Consider the following 19,227-nt stretch of genomic DNA (forward strand, 5'->3'; position numbering starts at 1 on the left):
AAGTTTATATTTTTTAATTAAATTATAAAATAAAATAATAATAATATAATATATTAAAAAAATTACGAGTAATATTAAAGTTAATCCAGCTAAAAAGTTCAAGTATGTTTGACTATATTGAAGATTTCTAAATTCACCAAAGTTAAACTAATTAAATATAATTTTTAAGTTTTATTTATTTATTTACCTTGTTTTCAAGTTATAAAAGTTTTAATTATGTATTAGTCTCTAAAATTTAAAGTGTCTTATTTAAATCTAAAAAAATTTCATTTAGTTTTAATATAGTCGTAATATTCTACCGTAAATTCAAGATTAAATAATTAAGAAATGTCTTACATGACTATAGAAAATATGTATAACCTTGCAGATGCATCTCCGCAGGCCTAATCTTGGTTCAAGCACATGAAGAACATCGTCAAAATTCAGGTTTTGCTAAAAAATTCGACGGCAACAATAAAGACAAGGCCATCATCACCTCTATGGTAGAAACTCTCTTAAGTAACAGACTAGACTTGAAAATTAAATTTCGTTAATTATTTAATTTTAACTTTACAGCAGGACTATATTGATGCGAAATAAAATTTTTTTAGATTCAAATAAACTATTTTACACCTTAAAAGTAAAAACAAAATTAGGCCAAACCTAATGAATTAATTTAATACTTTACCATATAATAATATTAAATTAAGATTGAATTGATCCTTTTTTCCGCATGTAAGTATTCTATATATTTTATTAATTTAATTTAATTAAATTTATTGACTGAACCCTGAGAGCTCAAGGGTTTGGTAGATTCTTATGAGCGTATAATATATAAAAGGGAAGATATTTGTTTCTGTGCCTTCTTCTCTTGTTATTCAGAACATAATCTTCTTCTCCAATCTCCTCTTCTCTTCTCCAGAGCCACCTTATCTCTGCGCTTACGTTCTTATCTTTGTCTCTCTAGAGAGAGAGAGAGAAGAGAGAGAGAGAGAGACATGGAGGCTGTTCTTCAGACCAGAGGGCTTCTCTCCCTTCCTACAAACCCCAGGAACAGGCTCCTACAAACACCCCAGAACTTAAAGCATCGATTTTTCACTCCGAAGCCCAAAATCATTGATGGGTTTTCTCCCCTCACAGCTACACCAATCCCAAAACAACTCAATGGATTTGCCTTAAAAGCCAACACCTTTGGCCAAAAGGGCAAGAATTTGTTCGTATGCAGGGCCGAAGCTGCAGCTTCAGCTGATGGGCAGCCACTGTTTGCTGAAAGTACTGAATCAGAGAACAAGCCAAAGATTTTGGGTGTTGAAGTTGCCACCTTGAAGAAGATTATACCATTGGGGATGATGTTCTTTTGCATCCTTTTCAATTACACAATCCTCAGGGACACGAAGGATGTTCTTGTTGTCACTGCTAGAGGTAGCAGTGCGGAGATTATACCATTTCTGAAGACATGGGTGAACCTTCCCATGGCCGTTGGGTTCATGTTGCTGTATACTAAGTTGGCTAATGTTTTGTCAAAACAAGCACTCTTTTATTCTGTTATTCTTCCATTTATTGCATTCTTTGGTGCCTTTGGTTTTGTCCTGTACCCTCTCAGCAACTACATCCACCCTGAGGCATTTGCGGACAAGCTTCTCAACATCCTTGGACCAAGGTTTCTTGGCCCCCTTGCAATTATGAGAATATGGAGTTTCTGTTTGTTCTATGTCATGGCTGAATTGTGGGGGAGTGTGGTCATTTCCGTGCTCTTTTGGGGTTTTGCCAATCAGGTATAGATATAATTCCATTGCTTGAATTCTTACCTGATTTTGTTAGATGTTAATTGGTCTTTAGCTTGATTCTGTATCCTGTTACAGTGTGTTTGTTGGTACTTAATATCGTTATCATGCAATAATGTTTTGTGATTCTGGCATCCTAAACGTTGCGTATTTTAGTTAGGTTTGGTTGTTGGATTGATTGTCTTATTTTAATTTTTTTTTCATCTTCATGTTTGGCATATGTACGCTGGTTTTGATTCATTTTCATCTAATAATGATTGATAGGTGGTTGTTTCATATGCATAGAACTCTTTTCCGGTTAGAATGCTATGTGCTAATGAGAAGCTTTTGCTTTTCTTCTCCCCTGCAGATAACTACAGTTGACGAAGCGAAACGATTTTATCCACTATTTGGGCTAGGGGCCAATGTAGCCCTCGTGTTCTCTGGCCGGACAGTGAAATACTTCTCTAATCTGAGGCAAAATTTAGGTCCTGGAGTTGATGGTTGGGCCATCTCTCTAAAAGCAATGATGAGCATAGTTGTTGGTATGGGATTTGCTATCTGCTTCTTGTATTGGTGGGTGAATAACTATGTTCCTCTTCCTGAACGGAGCAAGAAGAAGAAGGTAAATTTGTGTTATCCCTTTGGCTATGTCTGGTATCTGTTTCAGTTTCAGGATGGAAATACAGAAGATAAAATGTCTCTGTTTAAAAGCAAAATTTGCCCAATTTTACCTCCACCCAAAAACTATGGACAATGAACAGAGACAAAGTCCCAATTTTTTTTTTATTAAGTCTGTGTCTTCATTGCCTCGTTTTGTATTTTCTGTCTTGATATAGTATTAAACATAACTTTTTGTTCTTTTATCTTATATATGTCTGAATATAAGAAATTCTGAATCTTTTGTTCGTATAACATGATATTAAACCTTGTTATGCATTTTATTTTCCAGGAAAAGCCAAAAATGGGAACAATGGAGAGCATAAAATTCCTGGTGTCTTCAAAATACATAAGAGATCTTGCGACTTTGGTGGTTGCATACGGAATTAGCATTAACCTTGTTGAGGTTACATGGAAATCAAAGCTCAAAGCTCAGGTAATGTAAATTTGTCTTGCTTTTGGTTTTATTACTGGCCATTTTACTCTGCTATTTCTCTCTCACACTCAACTATGCAAATTGTGCAGTTTCCTAGCCCGAACGAGTACTCATCATTTATGGGTGACTTCTCAACCGCAACTGGAATTGCCACATTCACAATGATGCTTGTGAGCCAATTTATATTTGACAGGTACGGATGGGGAGTTGCTGCCAAGATCACCCCTACTGTCCTGCTTTTGACAGGAGTTGCTTTCTTCTCTCTTATTTTATTCGGAGGCCCGGTTGCACCTGTTATTGCGAAGTTTGGAATGACTCCACTGCTAGCTGCTGTATACGTCGGTGCATTGCAAAACATATTCAGCAAGAGTGCTAAGTACAGTTTATTCGATCCATGCAAAGAAATGGCCTACATTCCATTGGATGAGGATACCAAGGTTTGGACTTCTACACTCAGATATGTTTTGATTTTATAAAGTATCTGCCCGCATTTGATTAACCATTGTTGAATTTCTTGTTGCAGGTCAAAGGAAAGGCAGCCATTGATGTTGTATGCAACCCCTTGGGGAAGTCCGGAGGCGCTCTAATTCAGCAGTTTATGATATTGAGTTTTGGCTCGTTGGCGAATTCAACCCCATACCTTGGAGGAGTGCTTCTGGTGATTGTTCTTGCATGGTTAGCAGCAGCCAAATCCTTGGACACCCAATTCACTGCCCTGCGCCGAGAAGAAGAGCTTGAGAAAGAGATGGAAAGAGCAGCTGCAGTTAAGATACCAGTGGTGGCCGACAATGAGGGTGGGAATGGCTCTCTTCCAAGCATTTCGCCATTGAATCCGGTTGGCGGTGGTGACACCTCAAGCAGTCCTTCAACCCCTCGCGGCCTTTAAACCAATGCAGTGCTTCTTTCTGTTGAATTGCAAGCAGAAAGAATAAGAAGTAGAACCCTTGAGAAAGTGTTAAGGGGAAAACTACTTGTTGTAGGCTATTTAATTGCCTATACAATAAGTTAGCTTGTCACTTTTATTCAAGTCCCATTAAATTTTTTGGTTCCCATAGGCAAGTGGGGTTGTTCTCTTTTATGATTTTAGTTTTACCAAGCCTTTCTACTTTATAGAATCCGACTTTATTTTTGTGTTAAAAAGAAAAATGAAAGAATGAATTTGTTTGCAAGTCTAGCATCTAGCTGTTGGATTTTTCTTCTTTTGTTTTTTATACAATAATTTTTGTCAATTTTGGATGGAATTTCATCTCACAGTTATGGATCCAATGTTGGGCTGTGTGTTCAGTTTTGTCTCTTAGTCTATGAAGAACATGAAGCCCATAAAGTTATAAAGTGTGTCCACTTTGTAACATGACAGGCCCAGAGAGAGGCTTTTCTTCTTCAGGACCACACTATTAACATAAATGCTAATTGTAACAATTCACTCACATTTCCCACTTGGTGGTTTATCTTAACATAGAATTAATATATAATTCCCAGTTGACAACATGTTCCATTCAAATTCTTGTCTTTAGGCAAATACCCTGACAGTTTTATTCTAAAATATTTGCAAGGTATGTATCAGTGTGTAATCAGAAATTGAGCGGGGTCCATGGCAAATTGGCAATGGCAGTGAGAGGGTAGAGTTGTCTTGATTGAAAAGAACAAATAGTGAAGGTTCACGAGCCTCGTTGGGATGCAAAACAAAACAGTAACATGCACCTTTTTGATTGGGAAATGGGACCCTCTCAGATTTCTGTTCCTTCCTTTTAGCTTCCATCATTCAGTGCTCTCACTCTTTTCCTCTACAATATGGTTATGGTATGTAAATAAATATATTATACACACAACAAAATTTGTGTCTCTTTCAGGTCCTTTTCAACTTAGAGGCTGCATTATTATTATTATTTTTGTTCTTCTCTCTTCCATGCAGCATATATATATATATATATAAGCAATTTGGTGTGTGTGTCTGTCATAAGGATAGAATAAAATATGATACCAGTGGTCCTAATTCTCCTTCCTCCAACAGCTCTTTCTCAATTATGTTGAGCAATGCCAATTGCCAAAGCAACCATTTCATATTTTTATATATAATAATGCAATCAGATTCTTACTTCTAATTTTGACAAACCGTACACTTACTCATCTCACTGTTTTGCAAGCTGACTTTCTATTTGCACTCACTTTAACATAACCACTTCTTTAAGGGAGATTAAATTATACAACATTATTACTATCTCCATTACTAATCAAATAATGGTTCTACACTAATCAACAAACCTTGATTTTTTTGTTTATTACTACCAAAGAGAGCTATACTAAAAGAGTATATTTTAATAACTTTAATGCATGGTTAAATTGTCCACATCATTTGTTTCAACCTTGCTCATATCACTTTCAATTCATGGACTATAATAACTATAACGCTTCTTCAACCACTGAGACAAAAACCAGAGCCAACAAGTTCCTTAACACTGCAGTAATGATGAACAATGACAACCATTCCTGCCACCAACATCATGAAGAAGAAGAAGAAGAAACGCATTGCTGGTTTGATGATGCATGCATTCTGGACATGGACTACTTCGTGAAGACCCTCTCAGGAATCAAGCAAAAAGGTGTTCGTTCTGATTTGATAGGATCAATCATAACTCATTATGCTTCCAAATGGCTCCCTGACCTTTCTTCTTCAACTGACATCTTTTCTGATAACAAGGATCGTCTTACATCACCGGAGAGTGTCACAGCTTCATGGCTAAAGAAGAGGTTCTTTGTTGAAACCTTGGTTAGTCTCTAACTCTAATACCATATACATCAAATACTACTGTATTGTATTCAATACTTATTCATATTTGTACATGCAACACAGGTTGGTGTTCTTCCACCAGAGAAAGATTCCATTCCATGCAACTTCCTCCTGAGGCTCCTAAGAACAGCTAACATGGTTGGGGTTGAGGGAAGTTACAGGTTAGAGCTTGAGAAGCGGATTTCATGGCAGCTAGACCAGGCTTCATTGAAGGAGCTTATGATACCTTCGTTTAGCCACACTTGTGGGACACTGCTTGATGTTGAGATTGTGATAAGGTTGGTGAAGAGGTTCGTGTGCTTGGACCATGAAGGTGTTAAGAGTGGTGCTGCTTTGGTTAAGGTGGCTAAGTTGATTGATTCCTACCTTGCTGAGGCTGCTTTAGATGCTAATCTCACCTTGTCTGAGTTTGTTGCACTCGCCGGAGCTCTTCCAACTCATGCAAGAGCCACTGATGATGGCTTGTACAGAGCCATTGATACTTATCTCAAAGTAACTTCTTATTCTCTCACTTTTTATCAATTAGTCACAAATTAATGTCTTGTTATCAGTGGCTGAATTGGTGGGACACAAATTAATTGGTTGATACTTAGACAGTAGAGATAAAGAAAATAAAGAAAACTTGTTCATATATTTGAGTGGACAGAAATTTTGTTTGCCTTAATCTCTTTTTTCAAACAGATTTATCTCTCAATGTACCAAAATGCAGTGTTATGCATTGTTCTTGTTTTGTTCCGGGATTTGTATGCTCATTATGGAATCTGGATGAATGTCATAGCCAGGGAAATGTTTCATGTGTTGTTACTAGCAAGATGAGGTGTTCTTCAGAGAAGAATTAAAAGAGTAAACTAAAAACCAATGTATGAGTTGGCAACATCATAATGCAGGCCAGGAGAGTAAAATTTTTTTGGTAGGGCTAGAAATCTAAGACATGTGTGAAGAGATCAGATGTGAGTGAAGGTGTGTGTGTGACAAACATTATTCTTAGTGAATGACCTATGTGGGGCTATAGTTATACTTGGTTTAATCAACGTTTATCTCCATTTGTCTTTTCTGTTGTCCAGATAGTATTAAATAGTAATGCATGGAAATAGGTGGATTATTAGAATCTTGTCTTATTCCCCCTTCTTTTATCTGTGCTATATGAAACTTGTATATACATTTATAATAATGTTATTCAATTCATGAATGGTTAGTGTTACTCCATTCATTAGTCTCTTCTTCTATGTTATTTGAATAAAACAATCCTTTCCACTTTATTATCAGTACCTACCTGCACTTTTGCTTAGATTGTACTGCATGATACTTACATAATTACAGGTATTGACTTTTATATTGACTTGTAGTAGTTAGTTGTACATGGTGATCATGAGATATATGTGTAACAAACATTACCAAATTAGATAAAATCCAAAGACTTTCATAGGTGAAAAGTCAGGAGAATAAAAAGGAAATAAAGATAAAGAAGTGAAGAAAATATGAACTGTTTTTAAGGTACATTATATGTAATAATATGGACATTGTGGTTTTTCTTGCTTTGATCTTTCTCTTTTTTTGGCTGCTTGTGTCATGTTAATGTTCCAATGTTGAAATAATGAACTTGTGTTGTGTGTTATAGGCACATCCAAGTGTGGCAAAGCAAGAAAGGAAGGGTCTGTGTAGGCTTATTGATAGCAGAAAACTCACACCAGAGGCCTCACTTCATGCAGCTCAAAATGAACGATTACCTGTGAGAGCTGTTATTCAAGTTCTCTTCTCTGAACAAACTAAGCTAAACCGCCATTTGGACTGGAGTAGTGGCTCCTTCAGTGGCCTCAGGAGCCCCTGCAATGGCAGCTTAGACACGCCTTTACGGTGCCTGTCAAAGCGCGAAATGAGTGCTCAGCAGATCGAGATAAGGAAGCTGAAAGAAGAGGTTTATAGGCTGCAAAACCAGTGCAATGCAATGCAGGTGCAGCTGGAGAGAATGGTGGAGAAGAAGAAAGGTTTGTTCTTCAAGTTGAAGAAGTTTGGTATTGGTAATAGAAGCAGCAGCATTGTGGGAGAGGTAGAGAAGATTATGGAACAAGAGAGTGGCAGGTTTGGAAGGGAAACGCCAATGGACTTAAAAAGTGGTGTGTTAGGTGTTATGACTCCTCACAAGTGGAGGAAATCTACCTCCTGAAAATGTTAATAATGAATCTGATAAACATACATTTGAGGTTGTTATATATTAATTAATCTGATTAACTAGTATAGTTTAATGTCCATGTTCTTTTGTTTGACTTAGGCATCAGAAATAAATAATGTAATATCGAATCTGAAGTATATTTAATAAAGATAAAAGATGTGAGCATATCAAAGTTCTCTAGCTATATATATCCAGGTTACACATAAATTTCGAGAATCATATGTTTTCAACCAGCTCCATCAAGATTATTATGTGCTAAGTTAGATTTGATAAACAATGTATAGAAGAACAATCAAGGTCATTTCTCTCTGTCTGATAAAGAGAAAGGTGAATCAAGTAATCAAGTTACTATAGCAGATGTGTGTTTCAACTTTCTATCAGGTTTGTAAGAAAGAGAAATATGAATCTTGCGGCAAAAACAAGAAGCCGTTTATACATTCTCACATATATTTGACAACTATGAATAAAAGAATCTTATACACAAATCAAAGTATCAAACAATAGAATGCTTACATTTTTACAAGTTTTTCTCTCCTTTAATTTCTTTTTTGGGCCACTCACTTATTCAGGCAGCATCACACAAATTGAGAAGGAAAAAAAGAAAAATCAAGTAAACATAAAGGCAACTGCATTATGCATAGACTAATGCAAACCCAAACATGATCTAAACAAGATGTTTTTCGCAGCAAGATCCTCATCATCATCACCACTTAAAGGACTTCTTCCGAATGCATTCGACGCCTTTTTTCATCCCAAGAAGCAATGGTGATGATGGGATTCGCCTCAAGGTACCAGCACTCTCTGATCTAACAAGCCTTTTTCCCTTCTTCTGTTCCTTACTTTCCATCACCTTATCAAAGTTGGGAGTTCTATTTCCTTCACTACCTATGCAAGTTTCTTCAGAGTAATTTTTGTTTCCCGCTGCCATAGATCTTCCAGCTTCCCATTCTGTTCTATCCTGAGGAAGTTGAAGCTGCTTCTCATTGTCATCAGAATCTGAAACCTTGGAGATCTTCAAGTCCAGTTGTGGGAAAACCTGATTCAACTTTTGGATTATTATATCTTGAGTTCCACCATGAGCATCTTCATTTGTCTTGAATGGTTCCGGATCCAGTGCTTCTGGACTCTTCTCTAAAAGCATTTGAAGCCACTTCTCAACGTTTCCTTTCCCACGCTGCCTCCTGATTTCCTCATCTTCTTCCTCAGTTTCAATTTCATAGACTTTTCTCTTGCATTCATTGATTTCAAGATTCTTAACTCCATTCTCAATTGAGTCTTCTCCATCCAATTCAACAACTGATCCGGCATGCTCCTCCAGCTTCTCTTTTCCGATTCTTGCTTCCTCTTCTTTTACTTCTTGCTTTTGTTCTTCATTTGCGGATAAGCCAGCTTCAGATGTCCTTTGTTCCTCTTCCAAGAACAGTCTGAGCTCCTTGTGCAATGGTGTTCTTGGCCTGATCCCAGGCAAATAGAGAGCTTGATTACTATCTCTTCTTCCTTCAAAGTTGGTATCATCTATTCTGGACCTCTTCCTTCCTTGATCCCATGTAGATCTTATCTGATTCTCTACCTCTTCTTTTTGTCTAAACTTCTTATGAAGCTCTCTCTCTGCAGCATCACAAATCCCCCTCTGAGCTTCAAGTCTAGCCATTAGTGCATTAGTTGCAGCCTGGTTCAGTCTTACTTGTTCCTTGTACATGACACTCCTACATGAGTAGTAATTTTAATTGTCATTATCATGGCATACAACCATATCATAAATTTTGCTTATAAGAACTCCATATAAATTATGATCATCCATAGAATAATGATAAACTATGTCTATGGAAAAATAAATTTTGGTTAGTGTCTTACTGGTGCATGGTATCTCTAATCATCTTCTCTAGCATGCTCCTATAAGAAGATTGAGCTTCCGCTAACCGTCTGCATTTTTCTGCCTTCCTCCTTCGTCTTATGAGTGTCATTTCCAGGTCTTCAATAACGAGCTTCTCTTCCTCATTTTTGAGCTTCAGTTCATCCACTTCATTATCTAGTTTCTGTATCTCTGTCTGCATTTTAGTAGCTTCTTCTCTTTGCTTCAGAGAATCTCTTGCCATGACAATGGCTTGGTAGGGGTTCTTAACGAATTCCGGGTCTTCATTTTCTTTCAGTAGATTGGCATTTACTTTTCTCGAAGATACTGAAGAGAAATCAAAATTCTAATTAACTCAAACTTGGAAAGTACTTGGAAAGTACTAATTAACTCAAACTTGTTCCAACAGTTAATGATCATATACTAACCTATTGCTTGAGAGATAGGCCTCGCCTTCTTGTTATTATAATCGAGATGTCTTAAAGCCAATACATCGAAAGGTTCCCTTCGAGATTCTACAATTGCAGCTGGAGCAAGGCCAACTTTTTCTTTGAGCCCAATGAAGTGCTGTGGAAAAGAATGGGAATCCACTATTTGTGAAGCATTCAGTTCATGGTTTTCCCCTTCAGAAAACAAAAATGAAAATGCCCTGTGCCTGTGGATTGCAGCAACAAATATTATTTGTTCATTAGTTACATATCACAATGCTAAAAGAACAAAGTAAGGAATACTTGGAAAAACAAAAAATTAAATTAATGTACCTACCTAAAGTCTGAATTTGAAGAGGCAAAAATGGAGAGGAATTGGTTTACAGAGATACCCAATTGGAAATCCCACCATGGGACTAAGAATTCCAGCTTATTCTTCTTCCTCTTACAGACTTGCCTCTGCAATATCCTTAGATTGCTCAACACTGTCAAACCTCCCCCTTAATAGTTCATCCACAAAAGAAGCAACATTATAGTTTCATACACATTCTTATTAGAGAGAGAGAGAGAGAGTTCACATAATAATAGCTATCATCCATCACTAATAACACAAAATATTAATTGTGTATGATGACCGGGCCACCGGGCCGATTTCGGGTGACCCGAGCTATGGCCCGGATCCGACCCGAAATAATGACCGGGTCTACTTTTGAGACCCATACCCGACCCTAGACCCGATGAAATCACATCAAATTAGTCTCTAAAATGTTCGGGACCGGGCCGGGTCTTCGGGCCGGACCGGACCATGCACACCCCTAAATTTTACTATGGAAGATGAACGTGTGCAATGCAATTCTGTTCGTGGTACATGTGTTTTTATTTTGATATGGGATTCAGTAATTGGACTGTCCGATTACTTTGTAAGTTAGTTTTTAAAATTTTGTTAATATCAAATCAGAGGGTCCGATTTGTTTGTTGTAATTTTTTTTATAAAAAAATCAAAAATCGGAGGGTCCGATTTTTATTTCTAATAAATTGGATGGTCTGATTTTTATTCCCAAACAAATTGGAGGGTCCGATTTCCATATTTTAAACAAAAAAATTCCACATTTAAGAATAACACCCTTATCCATCCATAATCTTAAAAAAACCCATTTCCACCCCAATATCAAAAATAATTTCCGTTTCCGCCATTTAGCTCAAGGTATGCTTCAGAAAATAAATTGGTGTCAGGTCCCACACACAAAATAATAATTTCAATATTGTAGTATTGTCAACAATATTTCTGCCAACAACATTTCTGCCAACATGTCAATTCTTGTTTATGAATGTGTTTAATAAAAGTATTTTTATAAATATATTTAATAAAAATGTCTTTTTTATAACTGTGTCTAATAAAAATATCTTTATAAATATATTTTTTAAATGTGTCTCTTTATATATATGTTTAAAATATAATAATTAATTATTATATATTAGTACTCTATACTTTTTCTCCTTTTAATAAACATAAAAATGGACAGAAAACTAATCCTGATTTCTTTAGTAAAATAAAACGAGGATCTTATGTGAGTGTGACAAATGTGCATGTGTGCATCATGCATCTAACGAGGCACGTGCAAGTTTCACCACTTCAAAATGCATCTATATTACTTGGTGGATAATAATATTTACTTACCTACCACCAAATCTTTTCTTATTATCGTTGATTATCAAAATTTTCAAGTCCATTAACTCTGGTGGTTTTCCTTATAGCGAATAAAACAGGTGACAACACAATGTATCAAAATCTAAGTGTAAGAACAAGTCATATGAAATACGAAACATTGAAACAAAGTTGTAATAACTTGACTTGCAAGACATAGACTACTACATATAATCGATTACATGCTGACAAACAAGCATTTTGTATTCACTAATCTACTAATCTTGCTTTCATCCAAGTAAATTAAATACTGTGATGAACTTAAAGTCAACTACTTGTAGATATTAGATACTGCAGGTAAATACTTTCAACACTATCATGCTACAGGAATCACCCTCCATTTATTCTATAAATTTCAGTTCTGAATTTCACACTCCTTGCTCTTTAAGTGATAATACCATTCTTTGGTTTAGATCAAAATTTGGAATAATAGTAGCATGGATAAATGGATAAACTAGACAGTTATTAAAAGATAAGCAGATTAAATCTCTTAGAGAATGGAAAGTGGTGATCTGTATAAAGCTGCAAGCAGCTTAAGAGCAAGCAGTTCTTCATTTTGGAGAAACAGTGCAAAGGACACTATTTTCTCTAAGTCTTCACATGAAGTAGTGGATGATGATGAAGCTCTCAAATGGGCTGCACTTGAGAAACTCCCTACTTACAATCGTTTAAAAAGAGGCTTGTTAACTGCATCAAATGGTGAGGTGAGTGAGATTGATGTCACTGATATTGGAACACTTGAAAGAAAGAAAGTGTTGCAAAGGTTGGTAGGTGCTGCTGAAGAGGATAATGAGAAGTTTCTGTTGAAGTTGAGGGAAAGAATTGATAGGTATATATAATATCCATTGTTAAAGATTGTCTTCTCTTTTATTTTCTTCAACAGTTTTAAATTGCAAAACTTTCCTTTGAATATTTTCTAGAGTTGGAATCCATATTCCAACAATTGAAGCCAGGTTTGAGCATCTAAATGTTGAGGCAGAAGCTCATGTTGGCAGCAGAGCCTTACCCACGTTTTTTAACTTCATTGTTAATATAGTTGAGGTAAACCACGTGTGATTTCTAAATCTCTCTTTCCTTTGATGCTTCAATCAAGATTGTTGTTGGTTTTAGTTTGTGTAAGATTTGTACTTATTCTGAAATTTTTAATCTTCCAGAGTTATTTGAATTATCTCCATATCCTTTCAAGCAAAAAGAAGCAAGTCACCATTCTTAAAGATGTTAGTGGAATTGTAAGACCTTGTAGGTAAGAAGATATGACTAATTGAAATCCTGAAGCTCAAACTTTATTCATCTTCCTATTCACCATTACATTTTGTTTTCATTTTCAGGATGACATTGCTTTTAGGCCCTCCAAGTTCTGGAAAAACCACACTCCTTTTGGCTCTGGCAGGAAAGCTTGGTCTGGATCTTAAGGTTAAAGTGCTTCTTTCATGTTTTTCTTCATGTATGCATCAATCAGATAATCTAACCAAACCATGATTATTGCTCACCTTCTATCCATTTTTTGCTGAAAAATATGCTGTAGGTTAGTGGCAGAGTTACCTATAATGGCCATGAAATGAATGAGTTTGTACCTCAAAGAACTGCAGCATACATTAGCCAGAATGATGTTCATATTGGAGAAATGACTGTGAGGGAAACCTTGGCTTTCTCAGCAAGGTGTCAAGGGGTTGGTTCAAGATTCGGTTAGTCGAATTTTACCTTAAATTGTTCTTGTTGAAGAAGATAGCTTCCAAATCTGTAAACTGTAGTCTAAGCATGACTTATAATTACATTTTGCCATGTGCAGACTTGCTTTCTGAACTATCAAGAAGAGAGATAGCAGCAAAAATTAAACCCGACCGAGATATCGATATATACATGAAGGTGAAAGGAACTAACTCCATGAACACTGGAAAATCTGCATATCAACTTAGCAAGCATTACTATTTCTCTAGAGATGAACTTCAGCAATTGATTCTATTATACATTACCACCTTAACCATACTCTTCCCTCCTAAGTTCAGTTAAACCATTCATTTTGATTGATACACAACCTTTTGATCTTATTGGCTTTCTAATAATACTAGGCAACAGCATCTGAAGGCCAGGAAGCAAACCAGATGATAACAGAATATATACTAAAGGTGACATCTTCAACTACTTCAAGTAGTTCTGAGTTCTGATTTCTCACAATATTGCATCATCAAAAACACAAATACTGTCTTTATGGTTTCTACTATTTATCTAATTTGTGATTTACAGATCTTGGATTTAGAAATATGTGCTGATACTCTAGTAGGGGATGAAATGTTGCGTGGTATATCCGGAGGACAAAGAAAGCGTGTTACCACAGGTAGTGATCAAACTCTTAGTCCATCAATTTTGTGTGTAATTCTGTTTCAACTTTTATGTGAATTATTTGCAGGGGAGATGTTGGTTGGGCCAGCGAAAGCGTTGTTCATGGATGGCATATCTACTGGGCTAGACAGCTCCACAACTGTTCAAATTATGAAATGCCTTAGACAAATTGTTCATATTCTAAAGGGAACTGCAGTGATAGCCTTATTGCAACCAGAGCCAGAGACATATGAGCTTTTTGATGACATTATCCTCCTCTCAGATGGCCAAATAGTCTACCATGGACCCCGAGAGCTTGTCCTCGAATTTTTCGAGTCCATGGGATTCAAATGCCCTGAGAGGAAAGGCATAGCAGACTTCCTTCAAGAAGTAGGCCAATCTTTACATTCCTTCCATACTTAATTATGAAATTTTGAATAAGATATGTGGAAATATATATGTATCTATCTATTCCTGCAGGTAACTTCTAGAAAGGATCAGGAACAGTATTGGATGCACAAGGAGAAGGCATATAGTTTTGTAACGGCTAATGAATTTTCTGAGGCATTTAAAAGCTTCCATGTAGGAAGGAAAATTGAAGATGAGTTAGCAGTTCCATTTGATAAGACAAAGAACCACCCTGCTGCATTAACAACTGACAAGTATGGAGTTAGCAAAAAGGAGCTTCTGAAAGCTAACTTCTCAAGAGAGTATCTTCTTATGAAGAGGAACTCATTTGTTTACATCTTCAAGATATCTCTGGTTGGTCTTACAAAGCCTTAAATGTTGCTGTTTTTGATTGATTGATTGATTCATTCATTGAGTTTCACCTCTTGTTTTTCTTCTTTTTGCCATTAGCTCGCAGCAATGGCTGTGATTACAATGACAGTATTCCTTAGAACTGAGATGCATCACGATTCAGTGGATCATGGTGGAGTTTACACCGGAGCACTTTTCTTCACTGTAGTAATGATCTTGTTTAATGGGATGGCTGATATCTCCATGACTATTGGGAAGCTTCCAATTTTTTACAAGCAACGTGATCATCTATTTTACCCTGCATGGGCCTATGCTATTCCCAGTTGGATCCTTAAAATCCCTGTCACATTGGTTGAAGTTGTTGTTTGGGTATCACTCACCTACTATGTTATTGGATTTGACCCAAATATATACAGATTCTTGAAGCAGTATCTTCTGTTGTTCCTACTTGGCCAAATGGCTTCTGCTCTATTTCGTTCCATTGCAGCAATTGGCAGGAACATGATTGTTGCCAACACATTTGGATCATTTGCAATAGTCACTCTTCTAACATTGGGTGGATTCATCTTGTCAAGAGGTACAGCAATCTGCAAAGTGCAAACTATTCATGATCATATAAAGAGTTGATTTCACTCTTAATGGTTTGCTTTTTGTTTTGTCCCTTAATAACACAGAGGATATCAAGAAATGGTGGATATGGGGTTACTGGATCTCACCTATAATGTATGAGCAGAATGCTATAATGGTGAATGAGTTCCTTGGCAAGAGTTGGAACCATGTAAGTTCCTGAATTATTGAACTACAAATTATGTCTATTCAGACTATAGAATAGCTACTACATGCAATGTGTTTTCTTAAGCAGGCTCTTCCAAACTCAACTGATCCACTTGGAGTTGAGATTCTGAAGTCACGTGGATTCTTCATTCATGCATACTGGTATTGGATTGGGGTTGTGGCATTGTTTGGATTTGTTCTTCTGTTGAACATCACTTTCACTCTCGCTCTCACTTATCTCAACCGTCAGTATCTTCCTCCACAATGCTTTAATCTTGTTGCACCAAATGATTACTATAACTTTCTTATATATTCTCTTCTAATGATTCTGCAGCCCTGAAGAAGCCGCAAGCTATCATCTCAGAAGGATCTCTTGGAAACAAGTATGATCAAGAAGGCCTTGAATTGACACTCAGAGGAAGCACTTCACCTAGTAGCAAGATCAAGATAGGTGAGTATACATGCATATGTATGTGGATTTCATCATGATTCTTATCAAGTCTTTTGGATTCTGGAAAAAGCTTTCAATTATTGTGCAGGTGACAACAGAACAGAAACTATATCTTCAACTTCAAGGTCTGCATCAATTAGGCCAGAGGCTGCAGTTGACAAGAGAAAAAGAGGAATGGTTCTTCCATTTGAACCACATTCTCTCATCTTTGATGAAATCACATATTCAGTGGACATGCCACAGGTCACTAAATTTTCAGTGTAGATATTGGATTAAAGAACTTAAAATACACGTTGTCTTAAAAGTCTGGTTTGTTCTACAATGCAGGAAATGAAGAGTCAGGGTGTGATTGAAGAGAAATTGGTCCTTCTGAAAGGCGTTAGCGGCGCATTCAGGCCAGGTGTTCTCACAGCTTTGATGGGTGTAAGTGGAGCTGGAAAAACAACTTTGATGGATGTGCTGGCTGGAAGGAAGACCGGGGGTTATATTGAGGGGACTATTACAATCTCAGGCTACCTTAAGAAGCAAGAAACATTTGCTCGAATATCCGGTTACTGTGAACAGAATGATATTCATTCTCCTCATGTTACTGTCTATGAATCCTTACTTTACTCAGCATGGCTGCGCTTATCGCCCGAAATCAATCATGAAACAAGAAAGGTTAGCACTTGTATCACACAAGCCTAAGAGTTGGTTAATAGTTATATAATTATATTTACTAATGAATTGTTATAGATGTTCATTGAGGAAGTCATGGAACTTGTAGAGTTGAACTTTCTTAGGGAATCTTTGGTTGGTTTGCCTGGTGTGAGTGGCCTCTCTACCGAACAACGAAAGAGGTTAACTATAGCAGTTGAATTGGTGGCTAATCCCTCCATAATTTTCATGGATGAACCTACTTCTGGTTTAGATGCAAGAGCTGCTGCCATTGTTATGAGAACAGTTAGAAACACTGTTGACACAGGAAGGACTGTTGTTTGTACAATCCATCAACCAAGCATTGACATATTTGAATCTTTTGATGAGGTGAGACTTGAAATTTGAGATATAATCATGTTCAACAAAACAAGATGCTACATTTTTTCAAATTTTCTTGCAGCTTTTCCTATTAAAGCGTGGAGGGCAAGAAATTTATGTCGGCCCATTAGGCCGTCATTCTTACCAACTCATCAACTATTTTGAGGTATGATTTGTCTCAAAAAGCTCAAAGATCATCAAAAAAGACAATTATTTAACTGCTTATAGTTTTTACTTTTAATTAGTCTGTTAAAGGGGTCAATAAGATCAGAGATGGATGTAACCCTGCAACTTGGATGTTGGAAATCACAACTCCAGCACGAGAAATGGATTTAAATGTTGACTTTGCTGATATATATAAAAATTCAGAACTTTATAGGTAATCTACTTTATAATCTTACTCATTTTTCTACTAAACAACTTTGATATTCCTTAATGTTATTATAAAACCTGTGTTCTTGACTTCTTATGCTGAAAAATTTTGCCTATATATACTTAGGAGAAATAAAGATCTTGTGGCAGAATTGAGCAAGCCTGCTCCTGGTTCCAAGGAGCTTCACTTTCCTACTCAATATGCACAACCATTTTTCATCCAATGTATGGCTTGTTTGTGGAAACAACATTGGTCATATTGGCGCAATCCTCCATATACAGCAGTGAGATATCTGTTCACTACATTTGTAGCTTTGATGTTTGGAACCATGTTCTGGGATCTTGGATCCAAAAAGTGAGTTATTATATTGATTAAATAGTCTGAATTAAGGTCAAGAAATTTGTAGGACAAGAAATTTGATCCCCTTTGAGTTAACTTGTAGGACAAGAAAACAGGATCTGTTTAATGCTATAGGTTCAATGTACAATGCTGTTCTCTTCCTTGGGGTCCAGAATGCTTCTTCTGTTCAGCCAGTGGTTGCCATAGAAAGAACTGTCTTTTATAGAGAAAGGGCGGCCGGAATGTATTCGGCCTTCCCCTATGCATTTGCACAGGTAACTAACTTGATTAATCTTTTGGGAAGTTAAAGAGTTGAGAGTACTAATTAATGTAACCTGATCCATTTTATTTCACTCCAGGTTCTAATAGAGCTACCATATATTCTTGCACAAGCTGTAACATATGGCCTCATAGTTTATGCAATGATTGGATTTGATTGGGTTGCATCCAAATTCTTTTGGTATCTCTTCTTCATGTACTTCACATTTCTATACTTCACCTTCTATGGCATGATGGCTGTGGCCATAACACCAAACCAACATGTTGCTTCAATTGTGGCTAGTGCATTCTATGCAATTTGGAATCTCTTCTCAGGATTTGTTGTCCCAAGACCAGTAAGTACAAAATGCAAAGAACAATCTCATGTTAGGAAATTATGTACATACTAATGGTGTTCTGTTTTTTATGGCAGAACATTGCTGTGTGGTGGAGATGGTACTATTGGGCATGTCCAGTGGCTTGGACCTTATATGGATTAGTTTCATCTCAATTTGGAGACATAACAAGTAAAATTGAGTCAAATGAGACAGTGGAAGAGTTTCTGAAGAGATACTTTGGTTATAGAAATGATTTTGTAGGAGTTGCTGCAATTCTGGTTGTTGCTTTTGCTGTGCTCTTTGCTATTATCTTTGCTGTTTCTGTGAAACTCTTCAATTTCCAAAAGAGATAGAATAGAAATTAGAATACATGCTTTCAAGTTCAAGTCAAACATTGTATAAATAAAAGACTTGTTTAGTTTTATGTTCAAGGAGGTACAGTTTTAACTCTTAGTACTTTCCCTCTGTACTTTAATTTGGAAAATGGAAACCCAAGACTAAAATATTTTATAGAAAAGAAACTTATTCTTTACAAATATTTAATTGTAAATCATAATTCTTAATAATTTTTTTATCATGAAATTAATTTTTAATTTTTTGTTTTATTACAAATCAGTCATTCATTCCTAAAAATTTGGAACAAATAATTGTGTTATTATTTTATAAAAAGTGGAAACTCAAATGCAGTCGACTTCACGTGAAGTTGATACCTGAGAGTCGTTAGATAAAAATTTAGTTAAATTAGTTAAATCATCTAACCGCTTTCTACTATCAACTTCACCTAAAGTCGACTGCACCTGAGTTTCCACCTTTATAAA

The 19,227-nt window shown here is 36.4% G+C and overlaps 3 protein-coding genes and 1 pseudogene across 4 annotated transcripts; 3 read left to right on the forward strand and 1 right to left on the reverse strand.

Moving 5' to 3' along the window:
- LOC107613031 (plastidic ATP/ADP-transporter) lies at positions 837 to 4,090 on the forward strand. The gene is made up of 5 exons (XM_016314864.2): positions 837 to 1,754; positions 2,113 to 2,367; positions 2,695 to 2,838; positions 2,928 to 3,275; positions 3,362 to 4,090. The coding sequence occupies exons 1-5, from the start codon at positions 978 to 980 to the stop codon at positions 3,722 to 3,724; spliced, it is 1,887 nt and encodes a 628-aa protein (XP_016170350.1). The 5' UTR covers positions 837 to 977; the 3' UTR covers positions 3,725 to 4,090.
- Positions 5,161 to 7,977, forward strand: LOC107613568 (root phototropism protein 3). Its single transcript, XM_016315637.2, has 3 exons — positions 5,161 to 5,605; positions 5,690 to 6,118; positions 7,245 to 7,977. Exons 1-3 carry the CDS (start codon positions 5,225 to 5,227, stop codon positions 7,788 to 7,790), a joined length of 1,356 nt encoding a protein of 451 aa, XP_016171123.1. The 5' UTR covers positions 5,161 to 5,224; the 3' UTR covers positions 7,791 to 7,977.
- On the reverse strand, positions 8,226 to 10,609 carry LOC107610318 (annotated as a pseudogene).
- LOC107614075 (pleiotropic drug resistance protein 1-like) lies at positions 12,015 to 18,762 on the forward strand. Of its 2 annotated transcripts, XM_016316301.2 has the most exons (23): positions 12,016 to 12,610; positions 12,702 to 12,822; positions 12,936 to 13,024; positions 13,110 to 13,194; positions 13,307 to 13,466; positions 13,571 to 13,647; positions 13,851 to 13,907; positions 14,026 to 14,116; positions 14,189 to 14,490; positions 14,581 to 14,862; positions 14,959 to 15,436; positions 15,534 to 15,637; positions 15,722 to 15,878; positions 15,968 to 16,084; positions 16,173 to 16,327; positions 16,412 to 16,744; positions 16,820 to 17,110; positions 17,184 to 17,267; positions 17,347 to 17,480; positions 17,601 to 17,828; positions 17,917 to 18,088; positions 18,173 to 18,427; positions 18,505 to 18,762. In XM_016316301.2, exons 1-23 carry the CDS (start codon positions 12,279 to 12,281, stop codon positions 18,760 to 18,762), a joined length of 4,362 nt encoding a protein of 1,453 aa, XP_016171787.1. In that variant the 5' UTR covers positions 12,016 to 12,278. The 2 variants fall into 2 exon arrangements, with proteins under 2 accessions (XP_020964094.1, XP_016171787.1); XM_021108435.1 differs by having other exon boundaries at positions 12,015 to 12,610; positions 14,026 to 14,490.

The sequence above is a fragment of the Arachis ipaensis genome, chromosome B08 (genome assembly GCF_000816755.2).
Source record: "Arachis ipaensis cultivar K30076 chromosome B08, Araip1.1, whole genome shotgun sequence".
Lineage (NCBI taxonomy): Eukaryota > Viridiplantae > Streptophyta > Magnoliopsida > Fabales > Fabaceae > Arachis > Arachis ipaensis.